The sequence below is a fragment of the Pithys albifrons genome, chromosome Z, assembly GCF_047495875.1.
Source record: "Pithys albifrons albifrons isolate INPA30051 chromosome Z, PitAlb_v1, whole genome shotgun sequence".
Classification (NCBI taxonomy): Eukaryota; Metazoa; Chordata; class Aves; order Passeriformes; family Thamnophilidae; genus Pithys; species Pithys albifrons.
In genome coordinates, this window is record NC_092497.1 from 9,298,497 (window position 1) to 9,323,428 (window position 24,932).

Below are 24,932 nucleotides of genomic sequence, written 5' to 3' on the forward strand. Positions count from 1 at the left end.
ACAAAGTCATGTAGAGAGTTCTGTCATCCCTTCTGTGGTGTCAGGAAAAATGCCAAGTCACTTGCCTGTGTGAGGAAATCATGTTCTTCAGAGTACTTTTACCCTGCTTATAGCCAGGGATGTGCTGCCAGGCATGATTTTTCAGAGGCTGGTGTGGTAGGCAAGGTCTTCTGCAATCAGTCAGACCTTCATTTCAAGTCAAGGTTAGTCTGAGCTGTGACTTAGAAAAGCAGCAAGAAAATGGGGCACCAGCACTGCCTACCTGCAAAGGAAGAAAGAGAGAGGCTTGGCAGAGAGAGCTCCAGCCCTTAGTTCCCTTATCTCTGAAGTACTTGTAATTGTTGTCACAGGATTAGCAGGGTTTCCCGAGACAAGGAAATTGGTGTCTCCCTCCACTCTATCCCTTCCCTTACCTGGCTTGAAGTCACTGGCAGGGAGAGTCACTGGGCAAGTACAGCCTGTGTCCCCATGCTTCAGCAAAACCACTGGCTGCACTTTGTCCCTGCTTCTCCCTGAGTGAGTAAGCCTCGAGTTTCTAAAAGGTTTGGGTGGATTGGGCTGAAAGACAGTATAGAAATGCCACACATTATGTGATGTGGTCAAAGAGCTGGGAAGAAGCTTACACCTTGCAATTGACCTTGTTCCCCTGATTCAGAAAGAACTGCTTGTCAACCATATGAGACCTCTTAAACATTACCTATACCTTCAGTACTCCATGGGCTTTCAGCCTTACTTGACAATTGCTGTTTGATTCAGACCTGTGGTAAACCTTCTGCAAGGTACCATTTGTAGCCTGAATGAATGGTTCAACATGGACTTACTCTGGAAAATGTTTAAAAGAAAAAGCACTGCAAAACACCTGCATGGGTTCAGCTGAAGGGAGCTGGGAGCAGCAGACCTTTAAAGGTGACTAAGAAGGGGTCTCTCCTGACAGACATGAGTCTGGAGAGGTTCAGCAAGGTGTTTTTGTAACCCAGCTCCTGTTGATAGTGCTGTCAGTATCGGGGGTGAGTGGTGCTGCCAAGCAGGTGCTACTGCCAGCAAGATGGTCTCATGAGCCAACCCAGATGGCTCAGTCCCACAGTGTTGTTTTACCAATGCCCACTAGAGCACGGCCAGAAACAAGGTGGCACAGGGTGGATATAAATCCTGCACAAGCCCCCATTGCAGCTCTGGGGCTGCATCCTGGAACTGGGGATGCTGAAGAGGCTTGAAAGTCATAAAGGAAAGCAAAAACTCACAGCATGACACTGGAATGCCAAGGCAAACACTGGCTGCCTCACTGGGGTGGTTCAGAGCAGGAGTGAAGCCAAACACCAGTTCGGGAGCAGCATTAGCAAATCCATCACCGGCTGCAGTGGACACATCCAGGGCTGACACTGCAGTGGAGGTGACTGATTGATTAACTGATTGATTGAAAATTGATAAGAAATGGAAACTAAGTCTGGAAAAAGCAAGAGGGTTAACCTAAGGTCTGGGAAACAGGACTTCAAGGTGGTTTTTAGGACCTCACAAGTAAATTAAGCTTGACTATATATCTAATACCAAAATATTTTATATTTGATGTATATACTGTATATTATATAATATGTATATATATATATATATATATATATATATATATATATATTGCAATATATAAAACAATTCTATGTCACATATAAATATATTGTATATTTGTTAATAAAATATAACTTGATCTTATCCTAAAGCACCTGCCAGGGCAGGGATTGACAGTGGTAGAAGGCTCTTTAAAATTAGCAGAAAGAGATATAATGGGATTTGGCAGCTGACCAAACTGAAACAAGGACTTGAGCACACTTATTTAACATGGCACCAGCTTGTCTACATCCCTCAAACTCCTTTGGATCAAGGCACCTTGTCTGTTAGTGAAAGATGTGTTTTAGCTCCAGAAAGAGACATTGGTGTGTTGAAGTTACTGGCTGAAGCTGTGTGAATTGTTATGGTTATTTCTGGGTTTGAAAATATATTAAATCTACTTCCACTCTTGATCTTATTGAAATGGTAAGGGAATTGACAGGCAGCATTACAGAGAGAGATTCACAGCTCTGTAAAGAGGTAATCACAGCTCTGAACAGGCTACACAGCTGCATATGAAGAGATTTACAGACTCCAGAACTCCTCAGTTCTCTTGATTATGGCTTTTTTTCTTTTTTTTTTAACTTGTATGTTAAACAATCAAACTGTGAGCACTCAGAGAGAACAAGGTGGTGCAGTACCAGTGAGAATGTATTGACATTAAATCAATGCTGTCCCTTTTCTGCACTGAAATAAGCCTAGTGGGGAAAACATATCCTTGTCCCACATACCTAGGATCATATAAGCTCCCCTCTTACGTCAGCTTTTCCACTTCTTGGTAAGCATGGGGAAATAATCCCCACTTTCTGACCCCTGTGGTGCCGGCTCTGACAGACTCCTAGTCCAGCTTCCTCCTATCGCCATCTGCCTCAGGCTTTCACTCTCCAGGGGTTTTTTCCAGTGCTTTCTGGTTGTCATTTTCACTGAGGGACCTTCTTCCTCTCCTTACCCCTCTAGTACCAACACTCAGACTGGTCTGTGCAGCTTCCTCAGCCTTTAGATACCCTGGGAGGAGAGTGCTGCAGAACTGATCCCCTCTTACAGTGTGCCAGTGTTCTCCAGGGGCTGGGAATTGCCCTGTTGAGGGACGGATTGCCCTGCACTGCTCCTGACATTATGAGCAATATATGGTTAAGAGAACTTTTCCTTAGAAATGCCATCTGCAGTAAGAACATAATAACAGAGTAGGATAGAGCTGCAACACTCATTCTTGAGTTTACACTTGGTGATGAAGAAAATTCTGGGATTGCAGAGTCACAGACACGTTTAGGCAGGAGGTGATGTTGGGATATCTCTAGTCCAGTCTCTAGTCCAACCTCCAGTTTAAAGCAGGTACAGCCCTGAGATGAGATGAGAGCCAGGCTGCTTATGGCTTAGGCCTCTCTTGAAAACCTCCAAGGCTGGAGATGCGACAGTAACTCTGGAGTCTTGTTCCCAAGAGTAACTGTCACTGTGAAGAAAACTTTCTAAGTCATGTTGAATCCTTCCCTGTTTCCATTTATGGCTGTTGTGACTCATTCTTTTGCTGTGCACTCCTGTAAAGAGTTCATCCCTGTCTTCCTAATATCCTCCTCTTGGGTGCTGGCAGGTGCTGGTTAGGTCAGCCAAACCCATCTCTTCTGGAGGCTGAACAAGCCCAGCACCCTTGGTGTCAGTTTAGTGCAAATCCTCCAGCCATCAACAACCTTGGTAGTGTCTGCTGGACTCAGCCTGGTTTATCAATACCTCGTTTCAGCCCTTAAACTGCCTTCTGTCTCTCTGTAGGTGACACTGGAACTCTCCTATCCATTAGCTGAGAATGGAGACCTTTTACAGTCTGCTTTTCAGCACTGGGGCAGACAAGAGAAGCACTGAGCCAACATCTATCTCCTTATCTTATTTCTTTGCTCCCTAGAAAGCTCCTTTCCTTTTTTCTGGTGACTAAGGACATGGCACACTGGACCGAGGACAGGAGGTGAGAGTGGTTCACCCTCAGCACTTCCTCCCACCTCTCAAAGCCTCTTTCATTAACACTCACCTAGTGTTTCTTAATTAGCACCTTCTGGCTTGGAACTGCCTGCCTGTGTTGCAGCCTTCTGGAGAAAATCTGCCGAAGCTCTATCTGTTGTATGACAGGAAATATCAAACACTTGTGCTGCTTACTGGGCTGACAGCTGCTCTTATGCCGTAGCATTACACAGGGACTGAGTGTGGTTCTTACTCTCAGCCTCTGTAGCTTTACCTGTCCCTCTTGAGGTAACTTTTTCCTGTTGTTCTGTACTTGTCTTTTGATGCCAAGCCACATGACAAATGCATGTCTGAACTAAAACAGGAGATTGCAGAGATTATGCCCATAGTGGGAGGAGTAACAAGCTCAAAGTCACACCCAAAGGACAGTTTTCAGAGGAATAGCGGAGATGATACCTCAGAGCAGCCTACAGATTTATTTGGGAGGGTGGATTGGTGTCCTCACTGGCATTTCAGATTTTTTATTCACTCCTTGTCTGATCTAGCAGAGCCCACTTACAAAGTCTTGAGAGGAACTTGTGGCACGGAGGTGACAAGGACTTTGACAGGTTTTGTATCAGTTCTCTACATGACCTCAAAACATTGAGAAGATAGACAGAAATCAAGGAATTGAATCCAGTGAAGACCTTTCCAAAGCACCAAAACAATCTGCCAGGGCTGGTCTCTGCTGTACTTGATTTTCCTTAGATTCAGAGCCTGAACTAAATTTCTGTGGTCCAAGGACTCAGAATTATGTTAATGAGCCCAGCCTAGTCAATGATCCCATGCCTACCACATGGTGTGATTTCATCTGGGAGTGACCTGAGAATTTGTCTCTTATTGGTACACCACAATAGCACCCAAGCAGATCATCATATAGGAAAGAATGGCTTTATTTGTGGTTAAATCAGGGATTACTGGAATAAATCAACTCTATTACAAGTTCTCTGCTGCTCTGGCTGGATTTCTGTCTCATTTACAGATGGTTGCTGGGGAAGTTAAATTGCAAAGAACAACCATTCACAATTATCCAGGCTTCTTAAGGATTTTACAGGCTAGGAAGAAGCTGGCACTCTTTCTTTAGTTACCTTCCTTTCACCTTCGGAGCAATTGCAGCTCTCACTTAGGGATTTCATGCATCGTTTTGGCAAATAGGGTGTTAATGAAAGTATAATTACTGTAATTAAATTTGGATTTAATTTTCTGAGCACAAGTGCCCCCTTTCTGTCTTTCTTTTGTGTCCTGCTTGGTTTCCTGCTGTGAAAACATCTCTTTCCAGTATTGTTCTTGATGCCGAAGCACTCACACAGAACAGGGTGCTGTGGCACATGACGGACTCATCCCCTGCTGGGCTGTGTGTCACCCAGCTCCCAAATGATGCTGATCTTTCTCCTGCAGCGAGGGGGAGGGCAGGATCAGCAAAGGGCATGGAGAAACTCCATGCCTTGGCATTTGTGGTGGCTGCGGATACAGGGAGGTGAAGCATCATTATTTGTACAAAGCGGTTGTTTTCACCACTCCTCTGGGTCAGTTTAGGTTTCTCCTTTATGCTACTGCGGAGGGACAATTCTGGTTATCGCCTTGAGGACTCCCAAAACATCACTGGGTCCTTGTTCAGTCTTTATTAGTTTCCCCCTAGACCTGCAGCCTGACAACACATCTGTGTTTCAGGGATTTCCTCACACCGAGATGGTACCGGGAGAATTGGTGGTTGGGGTTGGATCGGGATGGAAACAGAAGAGCCTGGGAAGGAGAGACCCCTCCTGAAATGGTGAATTGACTATACTGTGGAAATCTGAAGGCAGAACTGGCTATCCAGGTGTAACAAGATCTCTGCCATCTCCTCGAAGTGATTCCTTTTCCAAGGGCCTCCGGGAGGAATACTGGCTGTTTGCCTGCCCCATTGCCCCAGCCATGACCCTCAGTTCCAGCTCCAGCAACACAATGAGTGGGGCAAACATCAGGTCATGTTGCTGTTGTGTTGAGGTTTTCAGCCTCACTAAGGTGACAGTCTTTGTGTCACTGTTCTTCTCTTAATCACCAAATCACGGAATTGTTTAGTTTGGAAAAGACCTTTAAGACCATCAGGTCCAACCGTTAACCCAGCACTGCCAATCCCACCACCAAACATGTCCCCAGGTGCCACATCTACCTGTCTTTTAAGTGCCTCCAGGGATAGCGACACCACAATTTCACTGGGCAGATGGTTCCAGATCTTAACAACCCTTTTGGTGAATAATTGTTCAGTAATGTATCTGTCCACATAGTGTTGAGGATAAGCATCAACCTCAGTTAATCTCTGATAACAGGTTCCCTCTAGTCCTGAAATCTATTAATTGTCATAGTTTATTCTGCAAGCTTGGCCACTTTCTTGCTGAGGGTGTCAGCTGCTGATTAACCTTGTTCCATCTTTAGTACTCGTGGTACTTCCTGGGCGATGGAGAGGTTACCTTGGGAAGAACTTACCTTAAGGACCTCAATGATTGTACACCCTTTTCTTTCCCAATGTGCCTCTATTTTGCACTACTTTGTTGCAAAGAAGATCCATTAGTTTCAGCAGCCAGCTGAGCAGATGGGTTTAACTGGTCTGTGGCTCTGAAGTAATTACATTTTGGTACAAGAGAGACACAGCAAGGAACATGTAAAATTAATTCAGGTGCAGCATCCTGGTCAGTGTCAAAATCAAAGAGCACTTTAGGGAGGCCACCCATGGCCACACTGAGGCTGTGCTGTTGGCAACATGGACTGTCACTAGGACTACCTCCCTCTGGTTTCTGTAGAGGATGTTAGATTGGCTTTCCTATGGCCGGTTCCTTCTTCAGATGTGTATTAGCATCAGAGAGATTGATTACTGCTCGCATCTCTCTTCTGCTTCTGTTATAATTAAAACAGCAATATATGCATGAAGCAATTAGATTTTAATAATGCTTTTCTAAACAGGATGTCAAGAATCTTAGTACAAAGACTTGGCCTGGAGCCAGATCAGCATTTTAAGGCTGGATTGTTGTTAAAATTAGTTGCCTCTTGCCTGGACAGCTTACATGAACACAGGCTCTGGACTTGTTTAGTCAGAGTGCACCTTGCCTGCAGATAGATCCCTGTGCTCCTGGGTGGCAGGGCCAGAGCAAGGCATGGATCACTGGTGCATGTGGAATCGGGGTCTGATGAAGGGACAGGAGCATCCCCTGCTCCAGCCCCGTTGCCATTCCCATCACTCTGTGCCAGGGGGCCCATATTCAGGTCCTCCCTGGATTGCTTCCTGCAGAGCAGCTGTTGCTCAGGTCAGGGCATTTCAGCACACTGCTGGCAGGTTTCCCAGAAGGAAATGAGTGTTCCATGGATGCCTGGGCCTCAGAGGAGCACTCCCTGAGCTGCCTCCCAGCATGTTGCTGTACTTGTCCTGTGTTGTTTTATCCTGTCTACTTCTGACTGTTAGTTAAGTTCTGATTTATTCTGTTCTGTTTCTGATACACTGTCCTTGGGCTCTGCATTTGCAGTCAGACCAGGCTGAATCCTGCTCTCTGTACAGCTCTCACTCAGACCCTTGGGGTCAGACCAGTGCTGTTGGGCCACTGAGCATGAATGAGGAGTGTGTAACACAACCTCAGCATCCCTGTCAGGATTCATGGGCTCAGAGTGGAGATGTCCATGGAACAGCACTGTGCCAAGCCTGTTTCCAGGAAAGAACTGACACCAGCAAAGCTTAGGAGCTCCCAGGGTAAAGGGGCGCTGTGGTGGGATACAGCTGAGCCTTGTCTGTCTGTGGGGCAGGGAGGAATTTCTCAGCTGCTCTAATAGGATGAAATCCCAGGGAAGAGCAACAGCTCTAGCTGCGGGATTTTCCATGCTTGTCCCATGTCCAGCTTCTCGCTGACCCCTTTTAAGCCCTGATTTGCGTGTTGCAGTAACTCAGTCGTATCTGATGAGATTTAGTGTGACGTCCCACAGGGCCCAGGCTAACAGTGTCTGGCTGCCAGGCCTGGGAGTGTTTGTATGGCATTTATCATTTGCCTGGCTGTTTCCTGTGCAGCAGGTGGAGAGAAGCTGTGCAAGTCATTTAATCTGGCAAATGGGAGACGTGGTGTGAAGGAAACAGGATGCATTTCAGTGAGGATGGAGGCAAAGGGAAGGAAAGGGAAGAGACATGGGAATAACTGACTGAGGAGGTGAATAGAAAAAGATCTCACATGCCAGCAGTGCCCTGCCATAGCAGAGGTGTACTGCAGAGCACAGGCAAGAGAGGACTGAGCAGGAAACATGCGCTGATCCTGTTGCACTGCTTAGTGGTGCAAAGGCCTCAGCTCCCATTTAGGGTGCTGGGCTTGGAGGACATGAGGAGCAGGAGAGCAGTAAGGATAGCAAGGACAGCCCACTGAGGGACTGGAAGAGATAGCATTCCCAAAGAGGTTGCCAGGGTAAGGAAGGCAGTGCTCTGACATTATAAGATGGCAGGAAAAGGCAGACACCAGCAGGAGATGGGCTGGCAGCACCATCCCTTGGGCTTTGCAGAAGAAATGGCTATGCAGGTGGATGGGAGCAGAGCGTGACAATCTACTGCTTGGGGCACATTGTGCTGGGCACCCCAAGGGCAGGATCAAGTGCTGTCAGAAGCAATTTAAAACTAGTTGTTCCCACCATGGACCAGGGCATACTAATGCACTAACCCCTCCTAGTTCTGCCCCAGGTGATGCTGTGACTTAAATGAAAACTACACAGGAGAATGTGTTGTCAAGATGACACAACTCTTCACATAGTTGAAATATCTAGTGCCATTTCTGGAGCATCCCTGAGTTCAGTTATGGAGTGCAGGAGGAGGGAGAGAGTGCTGTGGCTTGACACTGAATTGCAGAGTGAGCTCTGTCATAAACCGAAGAGTGTCATTTGTAATACATCTTTCATGCCATTGGCATTTAATGTTATTAAACATGGGGCATCCATGAGTAAAAACATTTGTTTTCTAATAACAGCAAAATTTGGTTTCCAGTGTACTCGTATTTATCCAGTAGCAAACAAGAATATATTTCATATGAAAATATTTTTATGAACTGTGTTTATAAAAACTTAAGAACGTGCTATTTTAAAAGAGAAAGAGCAGTTGGACTTTCTTAGGGCAGTTAAAAGGTGATCAAAGTCGATACGTGTGTATTAAGACTGGTGGCCAGAGAAAGATTGAAAACGTTGCAACTTTTTTAAATATGCTGTTCATGCAACTGCAAATTTTCTCTCATGGGGTGCTTTGCTCTATGAGATAACAGCAGAACCCAAGTATTACAGGAGCTGCATATTCACATCCGTGCTTGATTGCTTTTATTAAACTCTAATCTGTAACAGCTTACTGAGCTGGCATGCAAAAATGCTAAAGTAAAGCTGAAGTAAGAAAAAAAAAAGGAGAAGAGATGCTGAATGATAAAGAAATGCTGCTGGGTGGCTGATGGGGCTGCCTGCCAGCTGGCATCAAGAGCTACAGCTTAAGGCTTGTGGGGTCACTGCACTCTGCAGGGCATCTCCTTGATTCTGCCCCTTTGGATGGGTTTGTTGTACATGCCTGTGGGTGCCTGAGCCTCTTGCTTCAGGGTTGCCAGCCCAAGTAAAGAGGTGCTGCAGATGTGGCTCTCCGTGATAGGCACAAAATTTAGAGACGCCTGGGCAGCTTTTATGTCACAATGGGTTTTGGTGTCTGTGTGTCACTGGAATCGCAGTGACATTTGAAGTCAGGCTAGAACATGAAGTATTGCTTGTCTAGTGTTTTTTATGGACAATCTCGACTAAGATCCACTTCTTTCCTTTCTCCCCACTGCCTCATTGTGAGAGATCCCACAGCAAAAATATTGGGCATTAATGCCCCCACCAGCCTTTCCATCCAATGCCATTATAGCACAAGGCATTGGATGGAAAGGCTTTGCCTTTGTGGGCAGGCTTTGCATGTTGGGGCTTCCCAATGAGCTAAAAGGTACTTAAAGTAACTGATCCCATCCAGAGAGCCCAATGGCACTGCAGAAAATCTGAACCCAGTAGGGGCTGAATCCATGGTTTGCATGGGCACTGCCTGTCCTCCAGGGAGGGGCCATCCTTATCCCAAGTCTGGTTTGCACCATCAGGACTCCCTGGGCTTGAGGCAAAAGCTTTTGGGTTTTTTATTCCACTCCAACCCTTTCACAGGACTTCCATGTGTCAGGACAGGGTAATTACCTTGCACGCTGAGCACACAATGATTTTTTCAGTGTTTAGTAGCATTTCTGTTAACTGATACAACTGAAAATCTTTTCCAGGCACCTTGTGAGGAGTTTGTCTCTCACCAGGCTGCTCCATTCGAGGTGGCTGCTGTTAGCTTGTCTCAGTGACCAAGGGTAATGATGCCCAAAAGAAAGCTGTTTTCCATCTCTCTCTCACACACACAGAGCTCACAGTCTGAGTGTAGCCAAATTGTCCCCAGGGCTGACAAAACCCAATATAACCTCCTGAGATCCTGTTGCTGATGCTTCCTGATCACAACATCTGTGCAGGGCAGAGTTAAGTGTATTGGCTCATTTTAGACCATAATATCTTTGGATAACTTTAAAATTTTTCCTTCTCTTTAAAATTTTTTGTTGGTGACACATGAACTGAGGGCCATGACCACATCCCTGGTTTTAGCCTGTAAATGTCAGACAATGGAAAAGGCAGGAGATTGACCATTTTAAATGGTTTTAGTGGGTTTCTGCAGAAGGTACAGGGATAAAATCAGAAGGAGGCAACAAGTCACTGTAATACCCTTTTGAAGGAGCTGCGTGGACTGCTATGAGCCCAGTCTGCATTCAGCTTGACCTTGTTCACTGAAGTTTTCATGCTAAATGTGGTCTTCTTATGGCTATATTTAGGTACCTAAATTAGTGGTCTGTAGGAGACAGTGCTCTGGAGTTAGCAGGAATAAGGAACATTCTTCAGGGAACAGCTCCTTCTGCGTGCACAGCTTTGCTTGGCCATAGGACACTGTGGTGGGGTTGGTCAAGGATGTGGAGTCCCAGACAGCCTCTGGCAGAGCAGAGATGGGTCTGGGTGATGGCTGTCCTCCCTGGTGGCCATGGCTATCAGCTCTGTGCTGCTGCAGAGCCCATCCATTCCATCAAACGTTCCCTCCTCTCTCCCATGGGTGTTTTAAGCCAGCCAGCCCTGTGGCATGCTGGAGGGAGGTACCCACCCCTGCCCACATTCTCTGAGTGTCACCCAACTCCCTCTGTTTTTTTTTCCCCAGTGATACTCCCACCCACTTCCAGGCCTGATCCAATTTTGCTTGCACTTCCTGCCTGTCAGATATTCAGACCTTTGCTCCCATGCCTTTCCTGGCAGATGTGTGCTGCTGAGCCATGGGCTGGCCCCAACACTGTGACTTATCTGGTTCCAGTGGCTTCACTGGTGACTTCCAACAAACAAAGGCAGGTCATCTGGGGCCCTGTCTCCACTGCTGTGCCCTGGCATGGTCCAGGGCAGATGCTGGCCAGGATCTCTGAGTCAGTATGTGAGCTGGAGCAAGGCAGGATGCCTGCCCTGAACTGTACAGTTCAGTGGCAATGAGGAACCTGGCCACAAACGCAGCAGCCTGGGCATATGTAGAGGGGCTCTTCGCCCTCTCCTCTCTCTAGGGTCATGCTTTGGTGTCCAGCTGAAGCTGGAAGTAAGAGCATCTTTGAGGCCAATGATCCAGTGTGGCTAGTGTTGCCTGAATGACCCAGCCATCCCCTGGGCTTTTCTGCCAGCTTCATTCCCTGCAAGAACATTTCCTGCGTCATTTATTTCCAAACAGTAGCAAAATAAGCCTAAATCCTTATCTCCAGTCTGTCAGCTAATCCTTCCATGGGCCAGGAGTAATGCTGTCAGACCAGGCTGTGAGTGTGACTCAAGGCTCTCCGTGGTTGATAAGCATGTTGCTGCTGTGTGTAAATGGGCTCCCTGAGAGCCCAGAAGTGGTTCTGGCACAGACATCATCCCCAGCTCAGCATAACTCCAGCTTCACATAACAGCACTGGGTTGCTATAGAACCACAGATGGGTAGGTTTGCAAGGCTTCAGGGCTGCAAGTCGTACCACACTCCCGTTGATGTGTGTTTGGTTAGTGGCCCCACAAGACAGTAAGAAGAATTTAGTTATGTTCAGGAGTTTGGGTTTCCTTGGTCTTCCCAACGGAAATGCTCCAGGAAAGCCTCATCTCTGCTTTCATTCATCAAATTCAGCAGTCACTAGTGTGTTTAGCTAATGGAGAAGCCCTTACCCTGGAGCTCTCACCTTAGCCTGTTCCTGGGCAGGGTAGAAAGAACAAGAAAAGTCTCCAAAAGAAACGCACCTCTGAAGATCTGGCAGGCTGTGTGCCCCTTCCCACTGAGGATAATAAGGATGAGGGGTTTGGCCATCACTTTTGTGTGGCTTCTTGGAGCTTCTAACCCCCTTCAAAACCAGTCTGTAAAAGCTTAAACCCCTTTTGCATGAGAGAAGCCAGTGTTTTAGGTCACTGGGCTGCTTTGTAAAATGCCTAGATCCTGTCCCAGCATTACTGTGTCCAGAAATTCCATCCTGTAAGGAATAGCATCAGTGTCATGACAACTGGGCAGAGACAGGCTTGTGTCCGTTGGCCAAGACTCAGCAAGAAAAAGGGTCCCCTCTGCTCCCAGAGGAGTTATGAGGACTTTGTTCATGCCAGCATGGTTGAATTCCTTGGGACTTTAAACATAAATGTGTTTTGCCTTGTTTAATCGAAACTTCAGAGCAGATGTTTTATGATTATTCCACCAATGGGGAAAAAAAGGGATGCTGAAAAATGCCAGTATCGTGGCTTTTATGGGAGAGTTTTATTAACTCAGCGGTATGCTGTTCAACTAGGGAATGAAGGCATCAGCCAAGACTTAGGAATCCAGTTTAAATGAATCCTATATCCTGAATAAAGAGTTCAGGGTGTGCCAGTGTGGGAAGGGGTGGGGCTGGGCTTCCAGGGGGATGAACCTTCAAGCAGCCAGTCCTCATCCTCATTCTTGTCCCCACCTTGGTCCTTGTCCCCCACTCTACCCTTGCCCCTGGGGCTTCACCTCGGTCATCTTCCGCCTCCCATTTCACTTCCAGTGCCAGTAACTTACTTTGAGGCTGAGAGGACCATCAAGGGTCCTGCACACTCCTAAAGGGCCAGGATCCTCATGCCTCAGTTTCCCTGCCTGGAGAGACAGAGAAGATCCCAGGCATAAAAGAAAGGTAGTATGATGGCAGGGAGGAGCCTGGCCACAAGCACAGCATGGGGAAGGGGTCTCTTCCCCCTCTTCCTTCCCTGGCGTCATGGTCCATCAGCAGGGCAGAGTCCCTCCCTACACAGCACCTTTTCTCTCCCTGCCATGAGCTTTCCTGTCACGTCCCTCATCACCCTTTCAGCCAAGAGCATTTTGCCCTGCTGTTGGAAACTGTTAACAATAAAACTGATGCAAATGCTGCTGTGAGAAGCTCCAGTACCCACTGGATGAGCTCCTCAGGGACAGATCTCCCATGTAATCTCAGCTCAGAATCTGAGAGCTTCATGGGCAGGATGTTCTGCCTCTCAGCTCTGATGAGCCCCATGGATGTGGTAGAAGCTGAGATGTAGGTGGAGGACAGACTCAGCTACACACAGGATGGTAGTACCCCATGAGTGCCCTCTCCATACCTGGCCATGGCATCTGTGGAGGGAGAGAGCCCTTCAGCAGCCACATGTGGAGGGGATGCTTCCCTGCCTGGTGAGTGCTCCGGGGAATTGCAATAACTGTGCTCCAAGAAGGTCTGCTCCTCAGAGGCCTGATGCAGACGAAGCCCCTGGATTTCTAGGAAGCTGCCACGTGCATCCAAGCAGATCCCACAGTGCTGTGCTGGTGCCATCAGCCAGCCTGCAGCAGCCTGGCCAGCTCACAAGCACAAGAGCCCCAGGAAAAGCAGATGGTGGAATAAAGGGAAACTTTCCATTCCAGTGCCCTCAAAAGGACATTATAATTTTCAATCCCTGTGTCATCCTGCTTGCCTGGTTATGTGGCGTTAAATTAGGGGTCTGGTTTGGTTATGGCTCATTACAGGCTTGTGTCTGGCTTTGTTGCAGCGTGCTCAGAAGCACCAAAGGAGCTGAACCAGTGTGAAAGTCAAAGTTTTAGGGACAGCTTGGTCACTAGGAGCTGAGCCTTGCCTTAGGGTGGCAACTTCAGCAAGGCTTAGACACAGTTACCATGGAGGTGGAGTCCCTACCTGGAGAGCATCAGTCAAGGAGCCTTCTGGATGACCCTACCACTGTGGAGAGCAAAGGGCTTGAGATGGAAGTAGATTGACAGGAGGTGGCTTCAGCCTCTCCTTTTCCCATTTGAATAAGCAGTTGCCTCCTTAGCCTGTCCTGAGGACCTTTGTAGGGTGCTGTGTGTGACACAGGGTGCCAAGGGGAGGATTTTGAACACCGAGACAGCAAAGCAGCTTTTCTGCAGAAATGGCTAAGTCCTGAAATACCTTGAGCAGCTGTGTTTATCCCAAGGCTCTAGCTCAGGGAGATGCTCAGCTGTGGAATGGGCCTCTAGTATAAACATCACTCACAGTCCCCAGACCAGAGCCAGGAAGGGCATTGCTCATTTGTTAACATTAGTACAAACCAGCACAGTCCCAGCCTGAAATCAATGGACTCAGTAAATAAAACCACCTTAGCTCATCCAGTGCTCAGAACATGAGTGGGCCTGTCTTCTTGGGAGCAAACATCCCCATTCTCCCCCCAAGACTGCTTCCATCTCAGCAGTGTCTTTTGACAGCTTCAGAAACCTCGGCTCCATCAAGGTTGTACTGGGCTGGGATGAGGGAAAACCGCAGGGATCCCCTGGGGACATCTTCCCCTGTTATCATCACTCAGTGATGCCCATGTTTGTTGGACTGAGAATGATGCAGGCTTACAACTTCCACTGTGTTGTGTGCTGGCATTTCTTCCAGTGCTGAACAGAAGGTGTGTGTTTGTAACTGCTGCACCTGGAGCCATTAGAGGGGTTGATTCAGGAGGAGAAGAATTGATCTGTTCTAAATGGGGAGAGAGGAAAGCTGGCAGCCTTCATGCTCCGATGCTGAGTGCTGCTCCCTTGACCTTCTGAGAGCACTGAGAGCAGAAGCTGTGCTTTGGGGATGCCAAGAGGAGCCCGCACAGCAGCTTTCTACAGGCTACCTCCAAGCCTGGTTAGTGATGTTCCCCCTACCCATTGCTCTGCTGCAGGGTTGGGCACCTGTTGCCGCCTCTCCCACACCCACCTGCCAGAGTGTAGTACCAGCCCTCCTGCTCACCTGTGCTTGGCAGCTGCTTTCTGGGGTGTTCAGAGTCATGCTGAACACAGAGGAGCTGCCCAGCCCCAGAGCAGGGGTGCCCCCAAATCCAGAGGCAAGGTGAGATCCAGCAGGCTCGCAAAGAGGAAGGCTGTGAGTGGAAGCCAGCACTTTGTGAGGGGCAGTGGTGACTGTGGGGATGCTGTTTTGGAGGAACACCACAGGGTAGATGCTCAGCTGCAGAAGGGCTTGGTGGGCTGAATGCAGGCTGGAAAATTCCTCTGCTGCAGCTATGTCTGACAGGATGTGAACCTGGAGAGCCAAACCAAATCACTTCTCCAAAGTCCCACAGCTCTGGTCAGAGGAATGCACTGATGCTGCAGCCCACAGCAGGATGGGTACACATTCTGCCCAAAGCACTGAGTGGCACTTGTTCCCTCAGCAGGGACATTGTCCCCCACCAGGCCTGAAAGCTCCTGCTGCTCCCAAAGAAGTGAGGACTGAACTGGACAGGATATTTCCCTTGTGCTGTATAATTGCTCTCAAAATGCTGGTGGTTTCCTTTAGCACTCAGGCAAGGAGCCTGTGGGGGACTGTGGGAAGTGCTTGTCCTCCTTGCTCACACTGGGGCATGCACCAGCGTTGGCACAGCAGTGTTCAACAAGGCACGGGGCTGTCCCATGGGACACCCCAGTTATCAACCAACCTGGGAGCCCTGACTCACTTCTCCCCACTGAGGGGGAGCCAGGTGCCCTCCTGGGAAAAGCCATTTGGGTGCAAAAGGGATGATCCTGCTCCTGTGGCTGCCTCTGCCAAGGAGCACATGCATGGGATGGGCTTGGTGGGACTGTTTGGGAGAGGTTTGGACATCTGCATTGCTGCCATTGCTCTGGGAGTCCTGCATGCTTGGCACCTCCCCAGAGCTTGGAGGAATATCTGGAGGGTTTAAAGGGTAGTCCAGTCTCACTGGACTGAGAAGGGCTGGGAAGAGAGAGGCAAAAGAGGATTTGAGTCACTGTGCACCAACAGAGCCACTCCTATTCCTTAGCGTCCTTCCCCAGCCCTTTGGGGGTTTTACAGATCTCATGGCACTTTGAGCTTCAACTACCAGGACAGGCAGGTGCATCTCCCTGTGGATCAGCCTCTGGTGAGGGGTGAGACCTGGAACACACCAGTCCATCAGCCCTCCCTGTACCGGACCCCTCATTCCCGCAGTCCTCCCTGCTCACAGCTCTGTCCTGCTTGCTCTCTTTGCAGGAGAAGAAAGGCCAGGAGGTTAAGAAGGGTCCCGAAGTGGAAATGGCGAAGCTGGAGAAGCTGCTTAGCCTGGTGAGAGAGCCAGAGAGCAAGGAAGAGAAGTGAGAGGGGGGAATGATGGCTCTGCCGGCAGCTGCTGGCCGAACAAGCTCGGCTTTGATCGGCGCTGCTTGGCATGCGAGCCACGGGCCGCGCCGCCCACTTTTTGCACAGCAGGAACACTTCTCCTCTGTGCCCGGACAAATAAACGGAGGTGCTGGGAGATCTGTGGTGTGCAGTCGTCTCTGGAGTGAGGCAAATCTCACTGTGCTCGCTCCCCCAGAGCCACAGGGCCCACAGCATTCCCTGCCCTTGGCTGGGCTTCCCCCAAGTGAGAGCCCTATGGAGGACAGGTGAGGGCTGGTCCCAGCAGCCCTAGGAAAGCCTCCGGACTGCAGCCTCACGGCAGTCCCGTAAGTGGTGGCCTGAGAGACTAAGCCATTTGTGTGGTTGCCTGGGTTTTGGAGTGGCAGCCTAAGCCAGAGGGTGGCTGGAAACCTGGCCCATGACTGCGAGAGAGACGTGCCATCCCTCCAGGGAGCACATCAGAGCAGCTGCTGCTCACCAGCTGCGGCAGGGTCACAACTCTCCCCTCCCCAGGGGCCTCCACGCAGGGCTCGAGCGCCTCTGCCCAGCTGGTGCGGTGGGAATGGCTGCGTTTGCAGAGCCTTCCCCCGGCTCCGGCGCTGTGCGGCACAGGATTAGCTGCTGCGTGGCTGCGGTGGCAGCAGCAGCCGCGGTGGCCTCGCCGCATGCTGATGAGCAGCGAGCGTCGCGCTGTCTCTGGTGGATTCTTGCATACAGTTCCTGGGACAGGGAACCAGAGGCGCTCGCCCCACCAAACAGGTGTGGTGGCAGGTCTCCTCCATACGCTCAGCTGGCAAGGCCACAGCTGGAAACTCTGAGGTGCCTCCACCATAGAGGTTGGGGAGTGCTCCCTGCTGACACCCACTTGCCACAAGGCCAGGCAGACATGCTGTGGGCGTGAAACACCTGGTCAGGTTTCTCAGCCAGCACTTAAAAGCCACAGATAGATGTGGACATGAGCCCTTCCTTATCACCATCACTCAGAAACCACACACAGTCCTCCAGCAATGTTCGCCACCAGCACTGGGGCTCCCCAGCTCTGCAGGATGGCAGGACATGACATCTCCCCTAAATTTTTCAGGCGCTGGGTAGAGCTCAGACACCATACGGGTCCTACAATTGGTTTATTAGTCTAGTAAAAACAAGGCTGCAAAGGGATGTGTTCACTACACCTGACACAGGGAGGAACTGCAGGCTCTGCCAGGCCTGGCCAAGCCTGCACAGGAATCCTGCCCAGTGTCCCTCCCACCCCACCCTTCTGTCCCCTTATTGCAGTGGCTGTGCCAGTGGTGACCATGGCTATTGCTCGGCTCTAGGGTAGGCAAGGCAGAGCCCTCCAAAACCCACAGCACCTGCTGGCAGGGCAGGAGATGCAGCAGCCAGGCTTGAGGACAAGCCAGACCACTGGCATCCCTCCCCAGAGAGCCACTGTGATCCCCAGGGAACAGTTGGGGTCAAAGAACCTTCAATGCTATTTTTCTGAGCACTTTCATATCCCCATGTCTCCCACCTCCCCAGGAAAAAGCCACACCAGGCTGCTGCCAGCGGGGATGGGGATGCCAACAAGGGCATGTCTGCTGCTCGCAGTCTGGTCAAATCCCACTGGCTGGCCTCTGCTGGGAGGGAAGGCAGGAGGGAAGGCAGGGACACACACCCAGTGAGGAGGAGGGCCATTTGCCTAGTAGAGTTAATACTAATGCTGGAGGGGACTGAGACAGACTGGGCAGGATTGGGCAGACCACACAGACCCTGTTGTGCCTCATCAAACTGGCTGCTTGAGCAGACATGTGCCAAGTGCCATCCTGAGGCTGGGGACACATGGTACCCAAGGACCACTCCCAAACATCTGGACTGGTAACACCCCGCTCTGCCAGCAGGACCAGGACTGCTCAGGTGCCCCTAGGCACACCCCACCACTGAACAGCCAGTCTCCTTGAAGAAAAGTGCTGTGCCAGCCCTGTTGCCTCCCCTCTCTGAGCCTCCAACTGGCCTTGCTCAGGTCTGCAATGTGGTGGCCACTGTCCCATGCCCACAGGCTCCTCCCAAGCGTGGGTGCACAGGAAGACAAGGCTGCTGCTGTGCTCGCTGGCCTCTGGGACAGGCACGATTGTCCCTGGAGCACATCCCCATCTGTTGTCTCTCTATCCCCATGATCACTCTGGGCAGTTACAGGAACTTCGCACACCAAAGGCAAAGGACTGTGTCCCCCATTGCACCCCCTGCAAGCAGCTTGGTGTTCCCTCTGCTTTCATCCTGACTGGTCCAGCACCCCAGTCCAGCTCAACCATCCAGACTGGTGCAACTCCTTCAGCACAGCCGGGTACAGAAATCCCCAGGCAGATCAGGGCTGCAGCAGGTACTTCTCTTCATTCCTTGACTCATCCGCATCAGAAACTGGGCTTGTCTTGGGACATGAAGGGGTCCTGCAGGCTTTGCAGAGGATAAGGAAGAGGATGAGGATGAGCAACGCGATGACACAGTTAAAAGAAATTGCCACAATCGCTCCGGTGGAGAGAGCAGCCCCCATGGCCACTGTCCCACAGGAGTAAATGAGGCCCACAGCTCAGTCTCACACTTGGGATGCCAGTGCAGCCTCCACCTGCCGGCATTGGCAGGGGACAGAGGGGACAGCAGTGGTGCCAGCGGTGGGATGGATATGGGGGCCCGGCAGGCAGCAGGACAGCGTCACCCCGTCAGTTTGTCCGCTCACAGCTGTGTCCCGCTGCACCGCACAGCTGGGAAGGATCGGTGACAGCTTCCTCTCGGCTCCCCCTCCTCCAGCAGGGCAGTGAGGACACAGGGATCCCTCTTCTCCTTCCTGGAACAGAGGAAATCACCATCACCACGGGCACGAGGGGACAGGCTGTGTGAACTGCTAGGTGGGTTGTGAGGGTGCCAAGGGGCAGCGACCCCAGAGTCCAAGAGGCTCCAATGGAGTTTGGAGGCTGCAACAGCTTCTCCAAGGTTCGGGAGACCTTTCCAGCACCCCAGGTTCTGGCTGTCGTCCCCATCCCCTGCGAGAGCCACCAAGCTGGAGGTGTCCCCAGTGGGAGACCCATCACCTCATACCGAACCAAACCCACCTCTGGGTGCTCCCCTGGGTGATTTGGGGCAGCCTTGGCCAAGCTCCTATCCCGTCTCCACCCTCCAGCTGCTTTTCCTGCCGCCGGGACTGCGCTGCGAGGTCCCGCACCACGAGCGGGGCCAGTGGACGGGTGGCAGCAGGTGGGGGCCAGTGCAGCCCCCTCTGCTCTTCTTAGCGGGGTCGGGCAGAGACCCGTCCCGGTGCCTCCGACTCCTCGCCCGCCGCGGAGCAGGACACCCGCGGAGCCCTCGACACCGGGGAACAACAGGTCCCGCCAACTCCGCCCTCCTGCCGCCGGGCCCCTGCGTTACCCACCTGCCTCCGTTTCGCCCCGGGAGCCGCCGGGACCCCGGTGCCGGCGGGAGGAGTTGCTGGGGCCGGGCGCGGAGCGGGGTCCCGGGGCGCTGTGCGGTGCGAGGTGTGTGCGGTGCGTGAGCAATGCGTGCGGGGTGTGCGGGGTGCGCGGGGTGCGCGGCCCCGCACCCGTCGCGGTCCCACCCGTGGGTGCCGCAGCCCCGCGCGCCGCCCGCGCCCTCCCGCCGGCACCGGGGGGCGGGGCCCGCGCGCGCCCCGCCCCCGCCCCGCCCCACCATTGGCGGCCGCCCCGCCGCGCGCCGCGCGCCATTGGCCGAGCGCCCGGTCGGGGACACGCCCCCTCGCGCGGCGCCCACGTGAGCGGCGAGGGAACAACGCTGGGCAGCGCGCGCTCTGCCGGCACGGACACGGACACGGACACGGACACGGACCCTGGCACTGACCCTGGCACTGACCCCGGGTACTGACCCTGGCACTGACCCTGGCACTGACCCCGGGTACTGATCCCTGTACTGGCTCTGTATTGACACTGGTTCTGACTCAGATACTGACCCCCTTACTGCCCTGGTACTGCCCCGGTACAGACTCGGCACTGACCCCGGCACTGCCCCCGACATTGCCTGTACTGTCCCGGTACAGACTCTGTACTGACCTCGGTGCTGCCCGTACTGCTCTGCTGGTCGTGGCCCGGTACTGCCGGTATTGCCGGTACTGACCCTGCTGCCCTCCCGCTCCTGCCGGTGCAGCCCTGGCCTGTACCTCCCTGCCTGCCCGGGGACTCCCGCCTGGCTGTCCCGCGGCTGCCTGTCGTGCCCCCGTGCACACACACACACGTGCACACACACGTGCACATGGACACACACATGCTCCTGGGCCCGAGCATACCAGGGTTTGAGGATGGTGAGCATGGACTTGCCAGAGCTGGGCTGGGGGCCCCGCGGGGTCATAAGGGCTACAGGCAGGCAGGGGTAGGCACGGGCACCACAACCCATGGAGGTGAAGGAACAAGACATTTAGGGGTGTTCCATACCTGGGAATCTGGGCAGTGTCAGCCTCACCAGCCCTGGGCACAGACACATCACTCACCAAACTTCCACCTTCCTTCCACACGGCACTGGAGCCACACACGCTGGTGTGGGGCATCACCCCAGAGGGGGAACACCTGGTGAAGGACACCCAGGGGCACTGGCTGAGGGCCACACAAGGAGGTGGTTCCTGGAGATCCCCACGACTCAGGTCTCAGCACCTGCAGTTGGTCTGAAAAGCCAAGCCCAGGCCCCACATCCGTCTGGTGACAGACACACAGCGGTGACACAGGGGGACCCACAGCAGCCTCTCAGCGGGAACCTGTCCAGCTGGGCAGCCCCGCCTGGTGTGTTGCACCAGGGAAAAGAGGCAGCTGGATGAAGAATGGGTGAGAAGGGCAGACCTGCAAGACAGCTGGGACCAAGCCTGGCTCAAGAACTCACAGGTGGGAAGGCCGGGTAATGCTCAATCCTGACAGGAGAGCCACCAAGTCAGCCGAGGATAACTCAAAGGATGAAACAAAAATAACAATCACTTTGCAGCAGCTTTGATGAGGAGGCGTTAAAGGCGCCTCCGCCACGAGGGAGGCTCACACAGGCTGCCCGAGGGCCGGCTCTCAGACTCCCCACTAAGCGGGTGTTTTGAGTAAACAAACACAGGCACATTGCCCGTTGAAATGTCAGAACCAATCAGATCAGACACTGGAGCATCTTCCGTGGCATTTATGGCTAATCTGCTAATTAGTCAAGAAAAGCAGTCTCCTCCTTATATGTGAGGGAGCAGCAGCAGGAACAGCACCAGGATAAGCCGGATTAACTCTGTCCTGTCCCCAGGCTGCACCTGGCATGGAACAGCAGACAGGTCCGAGTTTCCCTGCCTACCTCCAGGTCCAGGGACAATGGTGGGGTAGGAAGCAGTGAGACCACCACGAGAAAGGCAGGAAGAGGCACGTGCACCTGGCACTGTCCTGGCTCCTGCTGGATGCTCAGCCTGTGACAAAGCTCATGCTGATGCAAGGCAGGTGAAATCTTGTCTGTGAAGGCACTGGGTGGCACAAGTAACACACCACGCCTCCCCTGACCTCCGATTTAGGCAAAATCTCTTCTTTAAATGCTTGTGTTGTTACCCACTGACTGATAACACAGAGCATTGGGCCCAGCTGGAGCTCACTACAAACGCAGGAACATGGGAAGGGTGTGCAGGACAGGCAGAGCTCAGGACACGGTGTGAGCAGGGGTTGTTCTGGTGAGATCTGAGTCTATCACAGGGAACAGCACTTCCCTCCTGACCACCTACCTACCAGAGCTACTCCAGAAGGGAAACTATTGCCTAAGAAAAGACGATCAATCCTTTGCATTGCTCAGCAAAGTCTAGAATGAGTCTTTTTGAGACTGCAGTTCTTGTCAGCTTGAAATAGCAAAAAAAATTAGCAAAAAGTTTTCCAGAAAAAAACCCATCATGTTGACCTGTTTTGGATACTAAAGGAGGTTAGTATTTGAATATTAAGCTACTCCCCTCAGATCAGGGTCCATTTGCAGTCAGGAGATGCACAAATGTGGCGCTGTGGGAGAGCTGAAAGAGCAGCTTCAGCCACAGCTCCACCACCAATGCTCACAGGGTGACCTCCAGTGGGACGAGGAAGACATGACAGATTTCCAAGTTACAAGAAAATAAACTTTATTTTGAACCCACTTTTGTGCATTATCAAGGAGCAGTAAGGGGAAACAACATTATCCTTTGGAGCTGCCCATTACCACCACCCCAGGGCAGCTGCTCAGCCACAGGATTTTGGCCTGGTTATGACACAAGTGCTGCCACTTTGGCAGAGAGACGAGACCATCGGCTCCACAGAGCCACAGTGGGCCAGGAAGGGAGCGACGTGCACATGATGGCAGACGGAGCAGTACCCCTGCAGCCCTACATTCAATCCCCCAACAGGCTCAGCAGATGGACTCTGAAGCACAGAAGTGGCCAAGGCAGCCCTGTGTCCTGCTGTCTGTCCACTCATGAGCCCTGGTGATGGCAGCAGGAGCCAGGGAATTCATCAGGTCCAATCTCCTCCTTGTACCTGCCACAGAGGCTGCTGCACCCCCAGGCAGCTGAGATCTGGCTGGGCAGCCCTTCACCTGTGCTCCCTGACAGGACACCACAGTCCTTGCTCAAGCAGAGGTGAGTCCCATCTTCCCTGACCCACTGCAGAGTACGGCCTGGCAGCCTTTGGCAACGGAACTCATCAGGACACAGTCTGAGACAGCCACAACACACGCAGTTCGGGGAGACCTGCGCGCTTGACACGTGTGAGCAGCAGGTTTGAGCAGCACCTGGTTGGTGTCTGCAGCCCCCAGCCCGGCTGGTGCCTCAGGGCTCTCCCGGCGCGCAGGTGCTTCCCTGTGCTCAGGGCGCTCCCGGCGCGGCCCCTGCGGAGCGCCGGTGCTTCCCTGTGCTCAGGGCGCTCCCGGCGCGGCCCCTGCGGAGCGCCGGTGCTTCCCTGTGCTCAGGGCGCTCCCGGCGCGGCCCCTGCGGAGCGCCGGTGCTTCCCTGTGCTGCCCACGCCCCGGCCCCCACCCTGCTTCCTCTTCATCTGGCCCTGCGACTCCGCTCGCAGCGTCTCAGTCCAGAAGGCATCAAAGGATCCTGGAGCTTGGTATCCCGGCTCCTGAGGGTCCAGGGGGTCTTTGCTGAGCAGGACACAGATGGCAGGAATGTTCCTCTTCACTGTCAAGGCATCGAGGCCGGCCTCAGGCACAATGGGCTCCCAGATCTCCTCGATCTGTCTGAAGAGCACTTTGGTGATCTGGTGCAGCTCCTTGAGCCGTCGCTTCATGATTTCCACACAGGTGATGGTCTTGCTCACGGCCTTGCCTGAGCCAGTGAAGAGAATCTGCCTCACACACTCCTGCTCCATCTTGCTCATGGCATAGCCCATCAGATTCCTGATTTTGCTCCCGTCCTTCACCTTCATTTCAGTGATATCAGTGGCCAGGTCAGTGAAAGGAAGAGGACAAGGTTTCTCCACGATTTTGGTCTTCTTATAGTTCTCCATTCTGCAGTGCTGAAAGGGCAAACAGACTTGTGAACACAAGTTCCCACTGTAATTGTTGCACAAGGAAATTCTCACCATCATTAGCTACAACCTTTCCTCTAAAGGATACTCTGAAAGCCATATCCAAAAGATTAGCCCAGTCCTTATTAGGATGCACCTCCAACACGAACACTGCCACAGGGAGCCCTGGCAGAGAGGCAGTGAAAGGGGCAGAGCTAGTGGTGCTGGCCTAAACAGGACAAGTAGAAAACACAGGATGCATCTCAGGAGAAGGCAGAACAAATGAGTGAGCTGTGGTTACTGGGAACAGAAGCCAGGGCGATGCTGCCACGGCTGCACCCCATGGCCTGCACAAGGCCGTCACCCCATGAACTTGGGCACAGCCCAACTGCAGCACCTCGTGTGTGGCACAGAAACGGGGTCGTGGACTCTGGTCAGTGCAGGTGAGGGTGTAGCAGTTCATGTTACAGGGCAGAAGGCAAGCCAGGGGCTGCAGGAACAGTTTTCTCGAAGGAAAGAAAAAGGTCCAGTCTCACACTCCCGTCTCTCAAGGCAGGCCCCATCCGCCTGCCCTGTGCAGGGCACTGCCCTTTCCCACCACACACACTGCTCAAGGTATTTAAGTAGGCAGCCCCTCAGCCCCCGCTCCGGACCCTGAGAGCACAGGAGGCCCTCAGCCTCACCCCCACCGGCACATGGGGGCCCGGCGGGCCAGGCCGCAGCCCAGGGGCCCGCGGAGAGCCGGGGTGCCGCGGTGGGATGCAGGGCTGACCCGGCGGGATATGAGATGTCCCTGTGGGACACGGGACGTCCCTGTGGGATGAGAGACATGCCGGCCCCTCACTCACCTGCGCCCGCCTCAGCGTGGCCTTCCCCTCAAGATGGCGCCCGACGCGCAGGCGCGGGGTGTGTGGGCGGAGCTCCGATAAGAGACCCCGCCCATCTACGTGAGCTTATGGGCGGGGCTACTCGTGGGTCACGCCCACTCTTGGGATGCAGTGGCGGGGGGCAGCTCCCGCTCTCCCTGGTCCTGTTCCCGTTCTCCTTGGCCAGCTCCCGTTCTGCTTGGGCAGCTCCCGTTTTCCCTGGGCAGCTCCCGTTCTCCCCGGGCAGCTCCCGTTCTCCTTGGGCAGCTCCCGCTCTCCCTGGGCAGCTCCCGTTCTCCTCGGGCAGCTCCCGTTCTCCCCGGGCAGCTCCCGTTCTCCCCGGGCAGCTCCCGTTCTCCCCGGGCAGC

At 52.6% G+C, this 24,932-nt stretch overlaps 3 protein-coding genes across 4 annotated transcripts in view; 1 reads left to right on the forward strand and 2 right to left on the reverse strand.

The window, feature by feature from the left end:
• DNAI1 (dynein axonemal intermediate chain 1) overlaps positions 1 to 16,358 on the forward strand; it is a 148,085-nt gene extending 131,727 nt beyond the window's left edge. The window contains exon 20 of the mRNA XM_071580462.1: positions 16,104 to 16,358. Coding sequence (XP_071436563.1) covers positions 16,104 to 16,208 — 105 coding nt within the window. The 3' untranslated portion in view covers positions 16,209 to 16,358. The remainder of the gene's footprint in view (positions 1 to 16,103) is intronic.
• A 976-nt stretch (positions 16,359 to 17,334) lies between these two features.
• On the reverse strand, positions 17,335 to 19,868 carry ENHO (energy homeostasis associated). Of its 2 annotated transcripts, none has more exons than XM_071580457.1 (2): positions 19,630 to 19,868; positions 17,335 to 19,047 (listed from the first exon to the last, which is right to left on the reverse strand). In XM_071580457.1, exon 2 carries the CDS (start codon positions 18,754 to 18,756, stop codon positions 18,571 to 18,573), a length of 186 nt encoding a protein of 61 aa, XP_071436558.1. In that variant the 5' UTR covers positions 18,757 to 19,047; positions 19,630 to 19,868; the 3' UTR covers positions 17,335 to 18,570. The 2 variants fall into 2 exon arrangements, with proteins under 2 accessions (XP_071436558.1, XP_071436559.1); XM_071580458.1 differs by lacking the exon at positions 19,630 to 19,868 and adding an exon at positions 19,313 to 19,358.
• A 2,447-nt stretch (positions 19,869 to 22,315) lies between these two features.
• Positions 22,316 to 24,605, reverse strand: RPP25L (ribonuclease P/MRP subunit p25 like). The gene is made up of 2 exons (XM_071580594.1): positions 24,547 to 24,605; positions 22,316 to 23,707 (listed from the first exon to the last, which is right to left on the reverse strand). Exon 2 carries the CDS (start codon positions 23,696 to 23,698, stop codon positions 23,150 to 23,152), a length of 549 nt encoding a protein of 182 aa, XP_071436695.1. The 5' UTR covers positions 23,699 to 23,707; positions 24,547 to 24,605; the 3' UTR covers positions 22,316 to 23,149.
• Positions 24,606 to 24,932: the final 327 nt, after the last annotated feature.